This window comes from Manis pentadactyla, chromosome 13, assembly GCF_030020395.1.
Source record: "Manis pentadactyla isolate mManPen7 chromosome 13, mManPen7.hap1, whole genome shotgun sequence".
Lineage (NCBI taxonomy): Eukaryota > Metazoa > Chordata > Mammalia > Pholidota > Manidae > Manis > Manis pentadactyla.
Genome location: NC_080031.1, coordinates 105840050 through 105862481, shown reverse-complemented (window position 1 = coordinate 105862481; position 22432 = coordinate 105840050). Strand labels below are relative to the sequence as shown.

The window sequence follows — 22432 nt, the reverse complement described above, 5'->3', positions numbered from 1 at the left end:
CCAGCCAATGAGTGGAGATAGTGGGGCCTCCTCTCCCCCGTCGGTCAGGCTTTAAAGTCTGCGGTCTGAGACAAGCTGAGGTGGGGCGAGAAGGCTGCTGGACTTGCTCGCGGGGAGGCGCGGAGAGCCAGGCCCTGAAACCCTGGGGCCGCGATGGCGGGGCGGGACCCCCCCTGGAAGAGATCCCGGTGAGAAGGCGAGGCAGCGGGGCGAGAGGAGAGGGGACAGGGACCCGCCGGCAGTGACGTCCCAGCCTTTCTGGGGTCCCATTTTTAAATCCTTTCCAGGACGCACTGCTGAGCCTCTGAGAAAGAAAAGTACTGCGATTCGGGTTGAAAAATAAAGCATTTATTTTAGAACTTAAGTCAAGGGGTAAGAGAGAAGAATACTTAATATTTTATTTGTATCTATTCGGAAAATGAAACCAAAGGTCACACAGCAACACGCAAGTTACATAAAGCAACTAAAGATAAAATGTGAGGGGTGCCAGAGAAACTGGAGTAAGAAGGGTTCAGGAGGAAGATCTGACCCCTCTTTCTGCCCAAAACTGTAAGTGCACCTCCACCAAGAGACACCCATATAAAGGGATGCAAAGAAGAGGAGTTAAATAAATAATAGGCAAGAATGATGCTAACAACAATAGTAAAAGCGCAACGAGGTGAGACATGTTGGAAGGGCCTGCATATGATTCGGAGAAGTTAGGACTTCTCAGCAGCCGCCTCTGCGCTGCGCTGGGAGCCGGGCCGGAGCGGCGAGCTGGTACGTCGGAGAGTCCTCAGTCGGTGCCAAGCTGTACCAACCAATGCCCCGTTCTTCACTGGCGGTGATTACCCCCTCGGACGCCAGCATATCGGGGAGGATACCTCAGATCAGGTGCCGGCGGCTGCTTGCAAACAGCTACAAGATCCCAAAATTTTCAGTCACCGAATTGGGCCCACTTTTTCTGGAGCCGAACTCATCTCAGAGAACAGCTCGGAGCCAGCAAAACCCCGCATACTTTTCCTGAACCTAATCCACGCTACTTTAGAGAACTTACAGAAAACCAAAGGATGAGATGGATAACATTTAGGCCGGGAAAGGAATATATAAGGCTTATCCTTTCGAAACATACACGTATTTTATATACTCTAAATAAATCTCCAGTACATGTTTGTGCCCCGGTTAGACTTTGTATCATTATTTACCACTGCCTTCCCCTCCCTTCGGCCTTGTCTAATCACGCTCAGCCAAGCGGCGGCTTCACCGCCCGGTCGTGCGGTCGGGCCCGTGCATTTGGGCTCCTGCCCTGGATTGCGCAGTCCGGCCCTCGAGGGTGGTTTTCAGCACCACGGACAGCAGTCCCTCCAAGCCTGGCCCTGCGTGACTTTTTTCTTAGCGCCAAAACTTTTCTGGTAGAAATAGAAGGGAAAGAAGAGAAAGAGAAGGCCGGAGGCCACCAGGTGGGATAAAGGAGAAAGTCTGCGGCCTCGGGGGGGGGGGAGCCTGACCTGTCCCCCATCACCGCCTCCGCCCCGCTCCGGGGGGACGCACACGCGGCCCTCCCGACCCGACGCCGAGGCCCGCCGCAGTCAGTGGACAGCCGAGTACTTCATTCGTTTTTGTTTCTGTCTCTGGTTGCAGAACCAGACCCTCACCACGTTCTTTTTAAGGTCCAGTTTCTCGGCGATGGCCGCGATCTTCTCGGAAGAGGGCCGCGGCTGGATGGCGAAGTAGGCCTCGAGCGAGCGCTTCTCGGGCGCCGCGATGGACGTGCGTTTGCGCTTCCGCTCGCTGCCGTTGAAGAGCTCCGGCTTGCTGTTTTTCTCTCGGTAGGCGGCCTCGGCTTCCTCCAGCCAGGCCTGCAGCACGGGCTTGAGCGCGATCATGTTGTTGTGCGACAGCGTGAGGGATTCGAACCTGCAGATGGTGCTCTGGCTGAGAGAGCCCACGCCGGGGATCTTGAGGTTGGCCAGAGCCGCGCCCACGTCCGCCTGGGTCACCCCCAGCTTGATGCGCCGCTGCTTGAAGCGCTCGGCGAAGGCCTCGAGCTCTCGCGGGTCGGACTCCACGTCGCTGAGACAGGCGGGCATGGCGCTGTGAGGCGCCACGGCGTGCGCGTGGCTCATGCCCATGGCCTGGTGCAGGTGGCCCATGGCGCCCAGGTGGTGCGGGTGGATCTGCGCCGGCATCACCGAGTGCTCGGGGGCGCCCAAGCCGCTCACGCTCAGCGTGGGCGAGATGTGCTCTAGCAGGTCGCCCTCGAGGCCCTGGTGCACGGCGTGGTGCGGGTGCGAGGTGAGCGCGGCCGGGTGGGCGATGGGCACGGTGGACGAAGTGGACGTGCAGGGCACGCTGCTCATGGTATGGTAGGTGGCGTCGGGCTTGAACGGATGGTTCTTGCCGTGGGAGACGATGTCCACCGCCGCCAGAGCTTCGGCGCGCGCCAGCAGGCTCTCATCAAAGCTTCCAAATATATTACCCTGCAGCTGCAAGCGAGAGGGCGCACGGCACGGTCAGTGGGGAATACCGTCAGCTCAGGATTACAACACATTTTCAAGCAACTGAGATGCCGCTCCTCAAAGCCCAGGTCATAAAAATTAATACGGAGACAGAGGCTCCGCGGGAACAGACGTGCGGATCAGACACACGAGTGAGAGCGCGCGCGCCGGGAGAGAGCGCGGGGGACACGCGCGGCGGGGTTCAGACAGCGGCGATTGTTCTGCGCGACATGAAAAAAACATGAAGCGAGTGCCTGTCAAAAAAAAATGTGCCTTAGAGCGGTGATTATGCTCCAGTACGTACGTACCTGCGGGGCCGGGAGACAGACGCGGCGCATGGCCTCGGAGCCGGGGTGCAGGCCGGAGAACTTGGGCTCCTGGAGCCCCGGGTGCATGCCGAACGGCTGCTTGGCGTTCATGGCCATCATCTTCGCGCGCCGGGCAGGGAGGCAGCGAGGGGCATGGAGCGGCTCGTCCCGCTCGCCCGCCGCGCTGCAAGTGAGCGCCGCTCAGCGCCCGCGCTCCCCTCGCGCTCCCCGCCCGCGTCCTCACTCGTCTTACACGCCGCCTGCCAGGAAGGGCCCGGGCGCGCGCAGGCGTGCTCACGCGCGGGGCACGAGCAGGGGCGGCCGGGGAGGGAGGCGAGGCCGGGCGGCAGCTCTCCGCGCGCCCCGCTGCGCCCGCCGCGGCATTTATACCCGCGCCCGGCCGAGCCTCCCCGGTCGGCCCCGCCCCGCCTGGCCCCGGCCCCCGAGACTCTCCAGATTCTCTCTTCTTTTCGTGGACGTTTCCCTCCCCCGCCAAAGCCCCCAACCTCTCCGCCCTGCCCCAGCTGGCACTGCCCAGATGGAAGGGTAGCCCCGAGTTGAGCGGGGCCAGGAAGCTGCCCCTACTCCACACACACACACACACACACACACACACACACACACACACACACTCCTTGTCGGCCCGGCTGCCGCCAAACTGCCCATTTCCAGGGCGCTCCTGGCCCCGCGCCCGAGCTGTCCACTGGAGCCCGGCCCCGGCGCGCAGAGAGGAGGCGCCTCCACGCGCCCAGACGAGCTCCAGGGAGCGTGAGGGGCGGCCAGCTTAACCCCCGGTGGCCCCCCGTCCCGCCCCCACCCGCCAGGGAAGGTCGGGGAAGTGCCTGCCTGCCCAGCCCACGGGGCCTGCAGCCGCCTTCCCAGTCCTGCCTTCACCGGAAAGACTAGTTGCCCCGCCCCGCCTTCCCGCGACCCCCCAGTCCAAGGAAGCTTACTGACTAGTGTTCAGAATAAACTCGCTGAAGAGCTGTACAGAGGTCTTGGGGGTCCGTGCGCTTCCTCTGGGTTGCCGACGCTTGTAAGACCCATTCGCCATGATTTTTTAGCTCCCCTTTTGTGCTGGGCAATATAGAGAGTTAGCTCGTGGTACCCTCTCACCCTATGGGGCAGGGACTGTTATTCCGCCCTGCAGATGAGGAAAACGGGGGTCAGAGGGGGTAAGATTGCGCATAGCTGGTTGGGAGCAGAGCCATTCACTTGCGGGCTTGCCTGTTCCCTTGCCCGTTCCACCAGCGTTCACTGGGGGTCTGCCCTGTGCCTGGCTCCTAGTCTAACTTCCCAGACCCCTAACCACTGGGCTACTTTGTCTTCCTTCCCGAACTCTCGGGACCGAGCGCCCCGTGGGCAGCACTGCCCAGCCCCCGCTTCCTCCCGCTCTCGACCTGTTCCCTTCCCTCTTCCCTAGTCGTCTTTCCCCGCGCTAGTAAACATCGTGAATAATGGATGGGGAATTCTGGGGCCGCGGGCCGCGCGGCGCTCCGGGTTCAGAGAGAAGCCCTGCGCGCAGCTGAGCCCCCCTCGCGGCGAACGCAGCCTCCGGCCTGGGGGTTTCAAACATCCGAGCAGCCTGCGGGCTAAGCCCTCTGCGCCCGGGTGTGGGCACCTGGTTTGCCAGAATGTTAACGTGGAGCTGGGTGTAAGGAGTGCTGGCCTGGGTGCTGGAGGGACCACCTCTTGGCCTAACAGGAAGCCCTGCCCAGGTCCGGTTTCCCCACCCTCGGGTCCTCCCCAGTCCCTCCTGGGTCCCGTCCTGGGATGGGAAAAAGGACCCAGCCCAGGTGCGGGAGGCCTGCGTGCCCTTTCACTAAACTCTGGGCCTCGGTTTCCTGCACTCTAAAATGGGAATTCTGCTACTATTTGCCTTCCTGGGTTCTGGTGAAGACGTTTGGAACTAGAGTAGAAAGGACAGCACCGAGCACAGAACCTAGGGCTCAATGAACCTCACAGCCTGATGCTTAGGGGCGCAGGCCCTGCACTCTGATTCAAAAGCGTCTCCACCTCTCAGTTTCTCCTTCACTGACAGTTGTGAGGAGTGCACTGCGATAAGCACTTGGCGCAATGCCTGGCAGGTTGGAATTATGAAATAAATGTTCCTCTCTTTTTCCTCCCTCAACTTAAAGAGAAAACGTGGGAATGGAAGCGGCCAGGGTCACCTCCCTGGAGCATAGTTTGTCTACAGGAACAGCCTGGCCCCTTGCTCTGCTTCTCCAGGGCAGCACCTGCTTTGCACCAGACCCCATGCAGAGCGCTGGCATACAGATGTGAGTCTCCATCCCTGCCCTCACAGTCACTGGTCTAGAATCCACTGTAGGAAATTGTCTGTAAACTTGCACTGCAGTGGACAAGATGTAGATTTCACGCACAGGACGCAGAGCAGGGCTGGTGGGATTCCTGAAATACAAAATACGCTCCAGAACCATGGGCCTCAGGAGGGCTGGGTTTGGGACAGCATTCCAACACTGGGCCTTATGTGACTCTGGCTGGGCCTCAGTTTACCCACAGAGAGGGCTGGATGAGATGACTGCTAAATGTTTCCAGTGGTAGCAGAAGACTGCCATTCTGGTTAATTTAAATGCAACTCATTCTTGAGCTAATCAGGAGTTTCTCTCCTGGGACCCTTAGCTGCCCAGAAGCATTATTTTATTACTCACCAGCATGTAGGACCATTCATTCCTGTTTTCTGCCCAAAGTAGAAGGCAAAAGGGAAAGGGAAGGTGAGAATACTAGATCCTCCTTGGAGAAGAATCTGTAAATTGCATGGCCACATGGTGCCTTATATCCACAGTCACTCCATGTCTAGCTGTCTGTGAAGCTGAACCCCAGACACAGAGGGAAGAGGTCATCCGCATCCATCCTTCTCGGCTTTGACCCCTCAGGGGCCTGGGAGATACTAGCCAGGGTAGAGGTCACTCAGGGATCACCCAGCAAAACCAACTGGCCCCCTTCGGAAGGCCTACGATGCTGACTCTCAGCTCACCAGCCCGCACTCCAGCATCACCAGGATTAGGATTACAAATCAAAAACCACGCTGACATCAGGAACCTGTGCTCGCTGGGTTTTGCCATCCTTCCATTCAGGAAGGTCTACCAGCAGCCCTAGGCAGCCAGCAGTAAGGTGACACCCATCCTTAGGGACTAGTCTTTCGGAGAAGGTCCTGAAGATAACAGGCTGGAGACAAGAGGAGGAAAAGACCATACGGAAAGCAGTTGCAAGGAGAGCCTTCCACGCAACTGATAACATCCTCTACACTTTACAGAAATTGCAAATTTCTGACAGGGGCAATTCCAGTAAAATGAACTAGCTGGGTATATAAAAGGAAAGCTTGGGACTGTGGTAAACTGAGAGCACAGGCCCCACCTTCACCTGCATGGCACTGAATTACAATGAAAACACACACCATGTTCAGGACAAAATCTGTCTGAGGGTCTTAGGACCGCAAGGGCGTTTATGGAAGTGACACTCACTAAAAGGGGCATTTTTTTCCTTTTACAGTCACTCCAGAATACCTACTGACAGCTGGGTCTTGCGGTGGGTTCTGCAGGCATAAAGCACACTGCTTCATGAGCTCAGAGTCTAGGCTGGATATAAAACTGCCACATGGAACTCTAAGTCAGGACGCAGAGCATTATGTCCCCCAGAAGAACTAGCCCTGTAGGGGTGCTGGGTGAGCAGAGGCATTTTCCTGGGGGCCAGGGGTTTTCATCTGCAGCCTCTCAAATTACAACATCCTGGGACCACACCCAGAGATTTTTGACCACAAGGACTAAGGTGCTTTTTTTGGTTTTTTCCCTCAGTGAAATGGGAAGCCACTCTTTATTTTTTAATTATAGCTACAGAAAATGCAAACATACACAAAAGTAGAAAGAACAATATACTGATCTCTCCTGTACCCACTGAAGCAGCTATCAAGTCATCAAGCCACAGCCCCTCCTGCCCCTCCCCGCCCTCTCCCACACTATCAGTCATCCAGGGAGACGCCCATGGACGGAATGTGGGTACAGGAGAGGGAGGGGCACAGTGCGACACTGCAGCTTTTGGTTGAATCAAAGCAAAATATCATCTCACTTCATCCATTCACTCTTTGCACACTTAATCTTCATGCCAAAATTATGAGATAGCTACTATTTTCCCTATTTTACAGACACTGAAAATCTGATAGCCAGCAAATGGCTTTTTGTTGGGGTGTAAGTGACATACAGTAAACTGCACACATTTGAAGTGTACGACTTGGTAAATGTTGGTATACGTACGTATACCTGGGAGAACATTACTACAGTCCAGATAAGATAAAGGGCATCCCTCACCCGTCACTTTCCTCCTGCAGGACTAAGGTGCTTTTAATAGACATCTGTGATTCGAATCCAGGTGATCTGGGGTGCTCAACTTTGAAAAACTTACTCTGGAAACTTGTTACCTGACACTAATTATTACTGTTACTGCTGTTAAGACCTGACCTAATTATGTCAGTTTCACCAAGACTCGAAGGGAGAGTTTTCCGTCTTTGAGTCTCTTGCAGCTTCCTCTATTATTTCTTGGTAAGAACGTGAAGTTTTATGGTCTCTGCTCCTTCAGAGACTCTGGGTCCCCTCTGAGGGTGAGTCTTACCTGTCCCTGGGCGCCCCCCGGTGCCTGTGTCTGCAGGCCAGGCCCCACGTAGAGGCTTACTGTACTGATCTGTGTTGAGTGGATGCGTGCATGAACAATGTCCTCTCCAGGACTCTGGTCTGTGGTGATGGTGGACAGGAAGAGCAATCGGCGGGGTGGTTCCTGTGTGCAGGGCTCTGGGCTATGTGCTTTAGAAGTGTTGCGTGTACCTGCATCTCCACAGCAAGCCTGTGAGGTTATTGTCATTTCCATTTCACAGACGAGCAGGCTGCGGCCCTGAGAGGCTGAGCTGTCCAAGGTCACACAGCCAAGCACGGCAGGGTGGGGACACAGGTTCTTCTGACCCAAGCCGACGCCTGGAACCACCATCCTGGGTTGGCACCAGCTTCCCGCCGCCCAAGCCCGGGGGCTGAGGGGGTGCGGTGAGCCGGGTTTTGCTTTCCTCCTGGAAGGCGAGAAGGCCTCCGCGGCAGAGGCCGGGAGCCTGGCCGGCCTCCAGGCTTGCTTCCGGTAGAGGCCGCCCGGCGGAGCCAGCAGCCGCCAACCCACCTCCCGCCCGGGCCGCGCTGCACCTGGGAGAGGGGGGAGGCGAGGGGGTGCAGCGGAGACGGCCCGGCGGGGCGCCCGAACTCAACCTGCCGCCGCGGGAGCAGCTGGCGGAGCCGCCCGGCCAGGTGCTGGCAGCCGCCCGCCCGGCCTGCCTCCGCTTTCCCGGGCCTCCCACGTGAGCCGCCGCCTGCGCAGCTGCTGCCGGACCCGCCGCCGGCCGCCGCTCGCATTGTGCGCGGGCTCCGACCACCCGAGACGCCCCGAGGGACCCGGGGGCCCAGGCCGGGCGCCGGGGCGGGACTGGCACGCGCCGCGAGCCCTCCCCGCGCCCTGGGCTCCCCCGCCAGCCCCGGGGCAGTGGTGCTCCAGGCGGGTCCCCGCTGCCAGCAGGGCAGGACGCCCCCCACTCAAGCACCACCCCCCGACCCCCGGAACGCGCGCCTCGGCAGAGGACAGCGATGGGAAGGGCAGCCTGGAGTCGTGGTGGCTTGTCCGGGGAGCTCCAAGCAGGGCCCCGGGACCGAGCGCGCGCGGGCGTGAGCGGAAGGCGGGCCTTGGAGCCCAGGCCGGGAACAGAAACTGGGAGTAAGGGGAACAGCAGGTGCGAAAGGAGCAGGCCTAGCGCTGGGGAAGAGCAGCAAGGCCGGGGTGGTGCGGCGGGGCGAGGGGGCCGCGCATGGGGGGGTGACAGTCAGGAGGCAGGCTCCGGGTTCTGCAGGGCCCTTGGCTTTCGCCCCATGGAGTGGGCAGCCGCAGGAGTGTCGAAGCAGCACAGCGAAAGGATTTGAGGTCTGCTTCCACTGGCTGGGCAGGATTCGGGGCGCGGTGGTCCAGAGAAGAAGAGAGACCGCAGCCTCCTGGGTTTAGTCTCCTGCTTCAGGCAGAATCGGAGCCGACAGTCTGAATCTGAGGTGCCACTACCCAGGAGACCTTCCTAAGCGCTTGGCTTTTGCGTCGTCCCCCTTTGCGCTCCCAGTGTAGTCCCGCCGGCCTTGTCTTGGAGCTCTAGACTTGAGGGCATGTGCGGCAGCAGAAGCCTGGCCAGCCCTGTGTTTGTCCTCAAGAATATGGGCTCAGTAAACGCATGGTTCCATTCCCGGCACGTGAGGACCGGTTTTGCCTTCTCCGGTTCACAGGCACCCTAGGGTTCAAAGTTGTCAAGTCAAACCCCATGTGGCCTCGTTGGTTGTCATCCCTTCCGTGACCAAGGGATGGGGCCATTTCTCTTACCCAGTCAGCGTGGCTGTGAAGAGGCAGCCAGGGAGGAAGTCTAGGCGCAAACATGGATTAGTAACCGGCTCTGCACGCCTGGACAAACCAAGCAGGAGCTCTGGGCCATGACTGCAGGAGGGCTGGGGACAGGCTCACAGACCCCCTCTGTATGGATACGTCAAGATTCTAAGAGTGGGTCTTGGAAAGAGGATAGGGTTCAAATCCATCACCATAGATGGAAAGCAAGTTCTAAGGCCCCAAGAGCAGAGCAGGAGCTCTGCCGCTTCATGTATTGACCACATGCCTGCTGGTCACTTCCTCGGGGCCGAGCACACGCTGGGCTGGAGTATAGTGATGAACAAGCTCTACGTGGCCCCTGCTTCAATAAGCTTAGACTCAATGTTCTCTTGTTCGGTGTTCACAGTAACTCCCCGGAAGTGACTTGTCCCTTCTACCTTTTCTTTATAGGTAAGGAACCTGAGGTTCAGAGAGGAGGAGTGACTTGCTCACCGGTGCACAGCTCATTGTTTCTTGAGCTCTGCCTTTGTCTGCACGGCTCTCTGCCTTCTCTCAGTTAATCTTAACACCCACCCACTATAACCACTATCATTACCTTTAGTTCACAGAGGGCTCAAAAAAAATCCTGTGTTCCTCGAGGCCACACAGGAATAAGTGGCAGCCATAGGATTTGAACCCAGGGTGGCGGTGGGAGACCACGCGCTGTCCCACACACACACTGGGCAGCCCCTAGAAAAGGGGGTCAAGCGTCCTGCCCCTTGTTTACCTCCCCTCAAGCCCCTGGATGCAGCAAAGAGAAGCGGAGCCAGAAGCCAGCCTTGGTGAGGTAAAAAAAAAAAGAAGAAAAAGGAAAAGAAAGGCAGGAGAGAAAAAGAAAGAGGGAAAACAAGCAGAGGCTCTGCTCCCATCAGGGGGGGAATCGGCGTCTTGTCGCCTAGCTCCATGCCCTGATTTATGATAAAAAATTTAGAGGAAATCATTTATATTTTAAAGGATCTAAATAGCTGCATGAAAGTTTTATCTGAAGTGCCACAGTATTTATAGGCAGTTCTTCCATGCTGGAGGTAATTAATAGATGTATAAATTGCAGGGCTCCAGGCTCTCCTGCGGGCAGGGCTGGATGGCGGCTCTGGCCTGGGCACGTGGGGTGGCACTGGGTGCGCAACCACCGGAAAGAGACCTGCACCATCCCCACCCCACCCCCGGCCCCACCCTGGTGGTGCAGAAGCCTTCCCTGGGGCCCCAGAGCTAACTCCTACTAGACTGGTCGGTGCATTTTGAAGGTGGGCTGTGGTTCCAACTGCCCAACTTCTAGTCCCTTTCAGGAGTTGGCAAAGTTGGCTCCAGAGGAGGCCCCCTGCCCTCTTTCTGTCCTGTGGGCAGCGCCCCAGGGATTTACCACTCCAATCCAGTGGGTTTATAAGCCCACAAGGTCCTGGTAAATGAACTGGGCTTCATCCCTCCTCCACCCCAACTTTAGCCAAACTCCCATTTCTCTGTCTGTGCCCCCTGCTCAAGACGCCAGGCGCTTGTTTTGGAAAAGGAAGCCAGTTGCAGAGGCCGACAGCTCTCGGCTTACTTTAATTAAGGCTGTGAAATATTGATGGTTTTGGCGCTCTCTGTGGCAGCCACACCTTACAAGCTGGGAGAGAGGCCCAGGGATGAACAAGTCAGGGAAGGCCAGCTGGTTTGCCTCCAGAAACGCCATGCAGGCCTGCAGAGGCGTCACGGCCTAAGATCGTCACTGAGCCCTACACAACTGATGGGCTCCTGAACTTGAAAAATAAAAAAATCTACCAAACTGGAAATACTAGTGTTGACTCGCTCCGGGTTGTGGTTGGAAGTGAGGAGAGGGTGTGTTTGTGCAGCGGGCGGAGGGTGGGCAGGCCGGGGGACACGGAGCAGCCACCTTGGCTGTCTTCCTCCCGTGGGCCTCCCGTCCAGCCAGGCCACGCTGAGCGGCGCTGTGTCAAGATGTAGGGCGGACAGAACCTCCCCATCGAAACACACTCCTTTCTCCTCCTTGGGGCGTCAGAGGGAGGCATTCCTTGCTGAGGAAAAGCTGTCCAGCTCCCTTTTTAAAGCTCTTTAATCTCCCGTGCTACGATAAAGTACCACTGAAGAGTGGGTTTAAAAGAAACTTGCACAGCTACCTAGTCACTCCACTGGAGCTGGACGGTAAGTGTGTGTATGTTTTTTGCTTGTCTGTGATGGCCCTGAACATAGTGCCACTGGAAGAAATGCCATCCTGGGGCCCTGGGATATTTTGACCTAGTGGATTCATTTATGGGACCTGAGAGGGAAGTGACATTGCTGCTCTGGGTGGTGCTGGTGGTGGTCAGGACCTCGTCCTCCAAGATATTTGGGTAAACTGGGATGAAAGATTATTTCAGCTTTTGACACAATTTGACGCTGCCATTGCCACGGTAACAGATTAGCCGAGAAGGGTCTTACAGACAGCTGCCTTCTGTTTACTGAAACTCACCATTTCACAAACAAAACAAATACTACCCCATTCCATTTCTTGCCATGTATATTTATCTATCATTTGTTATATTTCTCAAACAATTCCTTAGTATAACAAATAGGACAAAGAAGTTTTGGCACTTTCTCTGGGGTCAGCATCCAAGTTCTAGTAGATTCTAAATACAAAGACCCTGGAAGCTCTTCTTTACTCTTTTCTCAGACACTTCTTTCTTCCTGTGCAGATGGCCATTCCTCCGTCTCTTCTGCTCTTCGTCCTACATCCTGAGCAGTGCACAGACTTCTGCGTACATTTGCTACTGAGTCTTCTAAAATTCAAAATCAGGTCTGGTGGTAAATAGAAGGAACTGGAAGTGAATGGCATATTCTAAAGGCTGTTTAACGATATGGTAGGTGCGTACTCTGTTACAATTTCATTTTACATTTATAGCCTCCTTTTTCTCCAAAGAGCATGTTACACGTAATGGGCCAGTTTCAGGGCAGGAGGAAATGACCGCATCCTTTGTGAGTAAGTGGAGTAAGTGGTGAGTCTTCCTGGTTGGCGAGCCTCGGATAACTGCCCTGAGCCGGGAGTGGCTGTGTGACAGGAAACAGCCAGAGGGTTGAGTTGGTAAGCCCTGAGAGAGGAGAAGGAACCGCCACGTGGCAACCTCTGGGAAGCGTTTCTAGGCAGAGAGAAGTTAAATGCTGGGCCCTAGGCTGGGGTGAGATGAGTCTGTCTGTGCAAAGATCGGGAAGAAGGCTGCTGTCGCTGGAGACGAGGAGCCCAGCAAGAGGAGAGGGAGATGGGTTTGCAGAAGTGAAGGGGTCAAACAGGACCTTTTAAGCCATGGTAGGAAACTTGAATTTTACTCCAAGCATAGGGAAAGGTTTCAAGCAGGAGACTGATGAGTATTTTAACAAAGTCTCATAAAAGGAGACACAACCCAGGCTAGAGGCTGGCTGGTGGCAGGGAGGTTTTACTGAAAAAAAAAAAAAAGAGGTACTCTTGCTGTTCCCTCTGCACCCCTCTCCCCCAGAGCACACTCACTTTCACACCCACGTCGGGTGTCAGCTCAGACGTCCTCTTCTCAATAAAGCCTCCCATGACCACTCTACTTAACATTTCAACTATCCTGCCCCCTCCCACACTTTCCGTGCCCCTTTCTCCTTTATTTGTCCCCGCAGTACTCATTATCTTATATACCTTATACCTGTATTTTACTTTTATTTTTAGTTTATTGTTTATTTTGCTAATAGACTGTTAAGTTCGATGAGCCCAGGGACTTGAGTTTAGTCATTTCTATATACCTCAGGTCACAAATACTTCCTAGAGCTCAAGAAATGTGTGTGGAATAAATGAATTAACCCAAGCTGAGTTTTGATAACATTTGTTTTTTTTTTAAACAAAGAATGACACTGCCCGTACCATTGGTGAGGCAGCTATTTTGAAAGGTGGGCTCCATCCGTATCCCCTTGTTCAGGCCCCCATGACTAAGGGAAGTCACACAGGTTTTGTGGTTTTAGAAGGTATGAAAGGTGAGTGGCCACTGTGGGCACCAGCCCACTTGTCCTGTGTTCCCTGTCGTTCTGCCCTGGCCCCATAGCCCTCCTTCTGTCCCTCACACATGCTAAGCCCGTTCCCATCTCGGATCCTTTGCCTTCATGCTCCTCCGTCTAAAATCTTGTCCTGCATCTCTTCACCTGGCTGGCTCCTCCTTGCTGCTCAGTCCTTAGCTCAAATGTCACTCCATCAGACAGACTTTTGGACCTTCCCTGACGACCCACTCAAATTTTATTCCATCTGCCCCATTGTCCCACTGGTCACTTTCTCTTTCATCACTCCATTTTTGTTTTGCAACCTAGCACGTGCCACTATGTGCACTATGAAAATCACTTCTTCGTTTCCTTGTTCATCCGTTTATCACCCATGTGTTTTCACAGAACGTAAGCTCCATGCAGGCAGACAAGGCCAGCCTGGCTTCTCATGGGATCTCCAGGGCTTGACACAGCAGGCACTCGAAATGTACAATGAATGAAAGCATGAATGGGTAAATAAGTCAGACAAGCGAAGGTTGGTCTAGAGCTGCAGAGTTAGTGGTTGGCATTGCCCAGGAAATCCGATTCCCATCTCCCTCCTCCCCTTTAGACCACTGCCTTCCCGATGTATGTGGGAAAAGATACCTGAAAAGATAAATGAGACGAGCTGAAACTCAGTTCTAAGCCCCGACTGCAGGGGAAACGCTGAGCTCTTGTGGAGGAAAGAGGAACATGGCTCAGCTTTGGGAGGATCGCTGCTGCCATTGTTCACCTGAGCCGTTGGGTCAAGAAAGCAGGTTTCTGACATCCTAAAACTCAATAAGACAAAAAAGAAAAAAGAAAAAAGAAAAACAACTTGACACTGGCTATGACATGACTGTTCCACTGTACAATCTGATCGAGGAAATGTATCTAGGATTACCCAGACGGTCAATTATTCATGAGCTAAATGTCCAGGCATCAATTACCTGGCTTGATGCTCTTATTCATTAAGGAGATTGAACAGCCCGACTTAACAAAGAGGAGAAAGTTGCTAAGTAACAGAAGTTACCTGACCAGCCCACAACACTGCAGCATCCACAATATGAGTCTTTTCATGGCGAGAGAGGGCCCAGGGATCACCGGCCCTGGAGATCAAGTGGTGGCCCCGCTGGGCCTGGTTTCAGCTTCGCCAGAGGGAAGGGGGCTGCAGGCGGATAAGCTGGGTGTAGGGGCAGCAGAAGAAATATGCACGATACAAGCCAAGTCACATTTTCCAAATGAGGGCGATGTTTACCAGGAGGAGTAAGAATATTTCACAACATGTATTAATTAATATTTTAGTTAGAAGCCAAAGATGCTGATTGAGCATATAATTGAACAAAAGTAGACTAAAAGTATAACAAAAAATTCCCCTGGGTACTGCAAATTCTTGGATTCTCTCTTCTGGCAGCCATCGGAGAGGGAACGTAGAAACCATTCTAAGGATAGGGAAATTCATAAATAGGATTCAAAGGTTTCTACAGAGAACACAAAGCTTTATATGCTGAACATAATTACCTTTCTCCCTACTAAAACATGGTCCAATGCAAATAAAACTATAGTCTCCTTGACTACTACTCCTAGTACTCATCTGTATTACTTTTACAATAAAAAAAAAAAAGATTTACATGTTTTCAGAATTGAACATCTAGATTTTGAGGAAAGTTTTTACTCTGGGCTGCCACACACACAGCGGTTGACACGGCCTTATCCAGAACTCGGGGCGCTCACCACACCCAGTATGTTCCTGTGGGACGTACTGTGGTGTGCACAGGATCAATTACATAATTTGCAGGGCCTGGTGCAAAGTGAAATGTAGGTCCCCTTGTTCAAAAATGATTAAGAGTTTCTCGATGGCGACAGCAGAGGTTAAAGCAAGCAAAGGGCCCTTCTGGGTTTAAGAAGGCTTGTGCAACAGCCCCGGTTACACACCTCTGGGCTGGAGGACCAAGCGCCCAGTCTTCCCTGGGAGATGGACTCCACTGTCACCTGGCTTTATCTCTGCCACCCTTAAGGCCTCAGTGAGTCTCCATTCCCTCCGAGATAAAAATAGGAGTGAAATAAGGATTAAGAGAGATCATGCCTGGCATACGCTCACCACTCCACTGGCGATAATTATCTTTAATGCTGTGGAAATGTTAATGACAAGTTAGTGACAAAGAAGCAAGCCTGCCGCTGGCCCGGTGCTAAGTGTCCGCATGGGGTGACTTAAGCAGGCAAACTCCAAAACAAGGCAGACGGCTTTCTCTCTGCACCTGGGTGTCACCTGGTCACAGGGTTCGCTGGAATTCCTTTCTTCCCACAGCTATTAGCACCTGAGAAGGGCCTGGTTTGGGTTGGTGTGAATATTTCATGTGAACTGAGGTTCATGCTGAGCCAACATGATTTGGCTCATTCATTCATTCATGAAATACTTTGGTGGCCGTTTGCTGGCATTGGGGAAGCAGGTAACTCCAAGCAGTTCCTATCCTCAGGGTGTGGGGAAAATACTGGAAAATACTGCCACAGCCCCTCACGGGACTGACTTGTTCATGTCTTCCTAGGTCTCAGCTCAAATGTCAGCTCCTCAGACCGGCTGTCCTCCACTGCCCTCCCTACAGAAGACGGCCAGTGACGCGTGCCCTCACCCCACTCAGTGCCTTCATAGATCCTGTTGGCTTATTTGGAAGCAATAGATACCCTGCCTTGCTCATCTCTGTATCTCTAGAACGCAGAGAAAGGCCTGGCTCATAGTAGGAGCACAGTAAATGTTTTTCAATAAATGAATGAATAAAATACTAGAGAAATCTGACAGTGCTGTGGGAGCATGAACAAGGGACACAGCATTTGCCTGAAATATTGCTTCCAGTGGCTTCCCAGAGGAGGGGCCATTTCCCAGATAAAGGGAACTGGGGTATGAGAAGGAGCTTGACAGGCTAACCAAGGTGGGTAGATGGTTCCGTCTGAGGGGCCAGGATCTACGAAAACAAAAAGCCCGAGAGAGTTCAGGAACCGCAAATGGTGTAGCAGGACTAAAAGGCAGGGCGCAGGTCACAGGAGAGCGGGAATCAGGCCCAGAAACTGCAGAGGGAACCAGATGGGGAAATACCTTGTCTCTAACTCTAAGGAAGCTGAATTTATCCTGGGGGCAGTAGTGTGCCCTCTGTTTATCTGCCCGCTCTGTGCCAGGCACTGAACCTCAGTGTAACGGTTACAGCAGCGAGCAGATGTACACGGCCCCTGTCCTCAGAGAGCTCACCTCCGGCAGGGCAGACAGACATGACAGGAAAACATAATGATTTAGTACTCAATCAAGAAGCAAAAGTAATTAAGGGCGCTGCAATTAAACATTACAGAGACGAGGAGTGTGTGGAGATCTCCGTAACAGGGAGATCTCACCTGGTCTGAGGATCGGAGAATCCTCCTCTCTTGGGATCTCAATCAGTTCTGGAAAAATGTATTGCTTGAAGTCAAAAATTAACTTGAATTCCATGTACTCGTGGAAAAAAAATATATTTTATATACTGATAAGTTCAGTAAGTCCATGCCCAGAAAGATGGCATGTTTCTTTTGGCAGAAAGATGCCAAAGAAACATTTGGTTTGATGCCACTTACATAGTATTTTAAAGCATGCAAAATATTGTTATTGTCTATTGATGTAAACATCTAGCATCAAGGCATGTGTGGGAATGAAACATACCAGAATCAGTATAGTATCTCCCCTGGGGGTAGGGGTGAGGTTTGGAGTAAAGAATCTCTCTGGGAGGTTCAACTGTTTTCATGATGCTTTATTTCTAAGCTGGCGATGGATGCATGGGTTGATTTTATTCTCTATACCTTTTCTTATTTTTGAAGGGCTAAATTCCAGTTGTTATGAAATAAAGTTAGCTGAAGTCTATGCTAAGTATTTTTTATTAGTCATCATTACCGTAAGAAAGATTATAACATCTGTTCTCCAAGAGAGTACAGGAAATGAGAATACGTATGTGGTCCCAATTCTATCACACATTACAGGGTAAATAAACTCCAAGCCCATAAAAAATTTTATGAAGTTAAAAACTTTCCTCAGTGTATAAATTCTTCCCAGAGATTCTGTATATAAAGAAGTAAGGAAAGGAAAGAAATGCAATTTTTAAAAATACGCCCTTGCAAAAAGCAACTCTTCTTGTAAAATAGGACTCTTTGACGACTGGCTGGGCCTCTTGAAAATTCCCTTTATCTGGGAAAGAGGCAACTAAAATGAAAAGCAATCCAGGGAAGGCAGAAACAGCTGGAACTCAGCCGCTCACCAACAATGCCAGCCTAGGTGCCAGACGGGCAGCACCCTGATCGATGGCTAGGCGTGTGGGCATGGCCGATCCTCTGCCCCCCCATAAAGGCTTTCAGTGGTACCCCTCTGAAGGAACTCCTAGGTGTGCGTGCATTCCTGCGCTCTGCCACCGAGGTCAACGCTGGTAGGGAGGAGAAGCAATGGGCTTTCTTGTTTCAGAGTATTTCCTCAGGAGTCCATGGTGGGGCTCTGTGGCCGTCCTTAAAATAGCCAGCAAGGAGTAACTGACTGGCAGCCAGTTATTGATCATTCAGCAGAGAGCTAGCAGCTACCGCCAGGCCAGAGTAACAGAGAGACCATGTGCCTGCCCTCCCCTGGCCGAACACATTTCCCCAAATCCTTATCACAGACCCAGAACTAAAAGCCTTAACTAATATGCTACCTCAGCAGGACAGTGTCTAATAATATCCTCTGATAAGTGGAGATAAATAGTGTTTGGAAGGTGGGCAGTGCTTTCAAGATTGACAGCCCAATCCGAGAAGCAGAAGGTGAAGCAAGTCTATAACCCATCAGTACTGGAGGTGCTTTTCTATCTTGGAACCGTTTCTATGGGCCTGTTCAATCGCTAGATCCAGCCAGCCAGCCAGCAAAACACGCTTTAATGTCTCTGTGCATTAGGTTCCATCCCAGGTTAGGGGATGTGAAAATGACCTGGATTCCAGCCCGGAGGAGCTCACGATCAATGGTGACCGCATGCCTCCTGGACATGGACCTGGTGTAAGATTTCTAAGGAGAAGATCGTCCCTCCAGCTTCGCCGAGTGAATTACATGAGATCCATGGCAAAGGCTGGACCGTCTTGTCCAGGAAGGGCTGATTCACTTGTTGATTCCAGGGTCACCTAACTCAGCTGGTGACGGCCACCAGGAACACTGACAGGAAATGACTGAGCATGAGTTCAGGGGCTGAGGAAGAATGCTGTGATGGATTAGCGACGTCTGTTTCATGTGACGAACAAGAGGGGCTGCACATGCTTCCTTTCTCTGGTGCAGCGAAAAGACAGCAGGCTGGAGCCTATCACAGAGACTCTGATTTACTTCTGTCAACAGCTGTGCATCTTACACAAGTTAGTTGTTTTCTCTTTCTCAACTTCCTTACCTACAGAACATGGATAATAATGTATGTGCTGCTCTATCTTCCTCCCACTTGTTGATAAGAACTGAATGAAATAAAATATGAGAAAGTGTTTACACCTCATACTTATATTGCAGGAAATCAAATTTTGGGCTTTAATCTGGGGGGAGGAGAGAATCAATCAGCTTGCTTCCTTTTCTTACAGGTTTATTTTTGTTCTTCTGTTCTGTCTGGACTACAGAAAGCATTTGCATTGGGTAGACCTTTTGGATGTCATGGAATATTCAAAATAGGAGAAGAGTAGCATAAGATTTCCTTTAAAATGAGGGGAACCAGGAGAATATATTCATAAATGACAGATCCAATAAAGGGTTGACATCCAAAATATATAAAGAGCTCACACACCTCAACAAACAAAAAGCGAACAATCCAATTAAAAAATGGGCAGAGGAGCTGAACAGACAGTTCTCCAAAGAAGAAATTCAGATGGCCAACAGACACATGAAAAGATGCTCCACATCGCTAGTCATCAGAGAAATGCAAATTAAAACCACAATGAGGTATCACCTCACACCAGTAAGGATCACCACCATCCAAAAGACAAACAACAACAAATGTTGGAGGTTGTGAAGAAAGGGAAAACCTCCTACACTGCTGGTGGGAATGTAAATTAGTTCAACCATTGTGGAAAGCAGTATGGAGGTTCCTCAAAAAAAGCTCAAAATAGGAATACCATTTGACCCAGGAATCCCACTCCTAGGAATTTACCCTAAGAATGCAGCAGCCCAATTTGAAAAAGACAGATGCACCCCTATGTTTATCACAGCACTATTTACAATAGCCAAGAATTGGAAGCAACCTAAGTGTCCATCAGTAAATGAATGGATAAAGGAGATGTGGTACATATACACAATGGAATATCATTCAGCCATAAGAAGAAAACAAATCCTACCATTTGCAACAACATGGATGGAGCTAGAGGGTATTATGCTCAGTGAAATAAGCCAGGTGGAGAAAGACAAGTACCAAATGATTTCACTCACCTGTGGAGTATAAGAACAAAGGAAAACTGAAGGAACAAAACAGCAGCAGAATCACAGAACCCAAGAATGGACTAACAGTTACCAAAGGGAAAGGGACCGGGGAGGATGGGTGGGTAGGGAGGGAGAAGGGGGGGAGAGGAAGGGGGGTATTAAGATTAGCATGCATGGGGGGGGTGGGGGAAGAATGTGCGCATTACGATTAGCATATATAATGTGTGTGGGTGGCACAGGGAGGGCTGTGCAACACAGAGAAGACAAGTAGTGACTTTACAGCATCTCACTACACTGATGGACAGTGACTAATGGGGTATGTGGGGGGACTTGGTGAAGGGGGGAGCCTAGTAAACATAATGTTCCTCATGTAATTGTAGATTAATGATACCAAAATAAAAATAAAATGAGGGGAACCATTCTCACAAGAGTCCAGGGAGAGTGGGGCTAATGAAGGCTGGCCCCCAGTTCCGGATAAGGGGGATGGTTCATGACCTGATGCAGCCCAAGGGCCTTCTCACTCCCAGCAGCAGGAGGTGCTCCCCCCAGCATGGCAGCTCAAGGCTCCTCCTGCACGTGGGGCTGGTGGTGGTAATGAAGATGGAGACAAAGACAGGTGCTGATGCCGTGTCTGGCGCCTCACCAAGGGCTTTACCAAGAGTTCTTCATTAATCCTGCCAGCAGTCCTGTGAGGTATTCTTATTTTAGATGTGAGTTCACCGAAGTCTTAAGAGGCTATGCAGCACCCAAGGTCCCAGAGCTAACAAGGACCATCAGAAAGCACACTCTGTGGAGGTCTTATCCACTACGTCTCCTGCCCCCATCCGGGAAGTCTCCGCGTGAGACGTTATAACCCCCCAACAAAGAGTGTTTCCTGCCCTGGGCGAGGAGTTGGACCAACCCCCCCCACCCAGTGCCTCAGCAGCTTGGAGTTCTGTGATTCTCGCCCCGTGAACATGGGGGGAAAGGACCGCTGCTTTAAGAAGGGTTATTTTCCAGGAACAGCCAGCTCAGGGAGGCAAAGAGAGCAACATTAATCCAGGAATCTTGTAGTTCTATTATTCATGATTTTTTTTAAAGGACTTTGGATTAAGTTCTAGCAATGCAGCAAAAATTAGAATTTCTCTCCCACTTCACTCACATCACCTGTGTTGGTTCCCAGAACTCATAAAATTTCCATTTTCTAATATCACATTTTACAGAGCCCTTGTCCGTAATGTAGACCACATCCTTTCAGCATTTACATCCTAGCAGGTAAATAACATTAATTTTAAGAAGTTCCCATCATATGCTTCTCAAGAACTAGCTAAATTCTATATATAGTGCAGATGCTTGGGCCTGCCTAGACCACCAAAAGGAACTCTTCTGACATAGAACTTTGGGTAAAGTTTGAAGTGATAGCCCCCTTAGAGTCCCTGGTCTCAAAATATCTTGTGGAGACTTCACATCTTCCATTGTGTCTATTTTTCCCACAAAGTGATAATATGGTGGAATTACAGGTGGATGATGTGACACAGTTGACACACGGTTACAGTTGCAGGCAGCCAGTATGGCCACATGGAGCTCAGCTGTGCAGTCCCAAATGCGGCCCAAGTTAAGGGGACAGAAAGTCCTACCTTGCGTAGGAAAGTTAGAGAGTAATTTATCTGCATTCAGAGTATAATACTTAGTATCTAATCATAGGGTTGCTCTAAGGGAAAAAATTTCATGAATGGGTGCAAAGGGCTCAGTGCCTGGAGCATGTGGACCTCCATTAATGGGCACTGCTGCCTCTGTCACAGTGGAGGCAGTGGTTCTCATGTCCACCCTTCCACATCGATACACAAAGCTCTGCCTTAGCCTTTTCATGGCTGCATAGCATTCCACTGTAAGGATATTTCATTGCTTATTTATTCACCTGTAGTTTCTGAATTTCTGAGAATGATTATCATGTATCACATAAGTAATAAGAAAAATATTTCTAAAGACTGGTACCTGCAGTCACTTGTTCTTGCTACTAAAAAACCAAATAATCGGATATTGCAAGTCCTCATTAAACACACACACTTGTAGATATAAGTGAAATACCAGTTTAGGATTGTTGAAGAAAGGCTCACCTAGCCTGATCTTTAAATAACAAACAAAAACGTTTTCCCCATTTTATTACTAATTAACCATCCCACAGGGACCTAGCACATGGGGACGCTCCTCTAAACCAGAAAATCTGATCTCTTTCTTCTTTGCAACGTTTAGCAGTGCTCAGACTGCAAACATAAATGTTATGCTTGGCTAGTTAACTGATGTCATGAAGAGCCTGAGTATGAATTTTAGCCCCGACCCTATGTGAGCATGTGGCCTCAACAGTGTCTGTTCAGGTGGAACAGGCCGCCGGGCTGTTGAAGAAGCCGCACACACACGTGTGAGTGTCAATGACTACGTGCCACCTTCGTTCTGGGAGTTGGAGCCCCGAAAGGAAGCTCCTTACGTATTTTAAATGTATGCGGAACCTACTATAATGGCTCTCTTCTCCCAATATGATTTTTTTCTTAAGGCAAATTGAATGTATTACATACCTGGTTCAGAAATGATGCAAAACACTTAATTTTTTTCATAGAGGTTTGAAGGCTTTCTCGCGAATCCCTGGAAGCGGCACTGGGACACCTGTTTCTCTTCTAACTGGGGGAACAAGTTGCAGCTTTGCCGCCAGTTTCTGTGTCTTCCCGTTGGTTCCGGTGTGGCGCCCGCCTCCTTCTAGCCACTCGGCCACCCCGAGGCTTTACGAGGGAGGGAGGAGGCTCATTAGGCAACTTCAGCAACGCGCTGCCAAG

The 22432-nt window shown here is 51.7% G+C and overlaps 1 protein-coding gene and 1 long non-coding RNA gene across 3 annotated transcripts; one reads left to right on the top strand and one right to left on the bottom strand.

Moving 5' to 3' along the window:
* Positions 1–1264: 1264 nt before the first annotated feature.
* POU4F3 (POU class 4 homeobox 3) lies at positions 1265–3121 on the bottom strand. Its single transcript, XM_036894074.2, has 2 exons — positions 2786–3121; positions 1265–2465 (listed from the first exon to the last, which is right to left on the bottom strand). The coding sequence occupies exons 1-2, from the start codon at positions 2903–2905 to the stop codon at positions 1569–1571; spliced, it is 1017 nt and encodes a 338-aa protein (XP_036749969.1). The 5' UTR covers positions 2906–3121; the 3' UTR covers positions 1265–1568.
* A 7908-nt stretch (positions 3122–11029) lies between these two features.
* On the top strand, positions 11030–15979 carry LOC130680447 (uncharacterized). Of its 2 annotated transcripts, none has more exons than XR_008993478.1 (3): positions 11030–11365; positions 11896–12060; positions 15754–15979. It is a non-coding gene; the product is annotated as an uncharacterized LOC130680447 (long non-coding RNA). The 2 variants fall into 2 exon arrangements; XR_008993479.1 differs by having other exon boundaries at positions 11896–12064.
* Positions 15980–22432: the final 6453 nt, after the last annotated feature.

Excerpts from the sequence above, each read along its gene's own strand:
- POU4F3 (XM_036894074.2), bottom strand. The coding sequence starts at position 2,905 with ATGATGGCCATGAACGCCAAGCAGCCGTTCGGCATGCACCCGGGGCTC. Across the intron at positions 2,466-2,785 it reads TCTGTCTCCCGGCCCCGCAG|CTGCAGGGTAATATATTTGG; the intron begins GTACGTACGTAC and ends TCTCGCTTGCAG.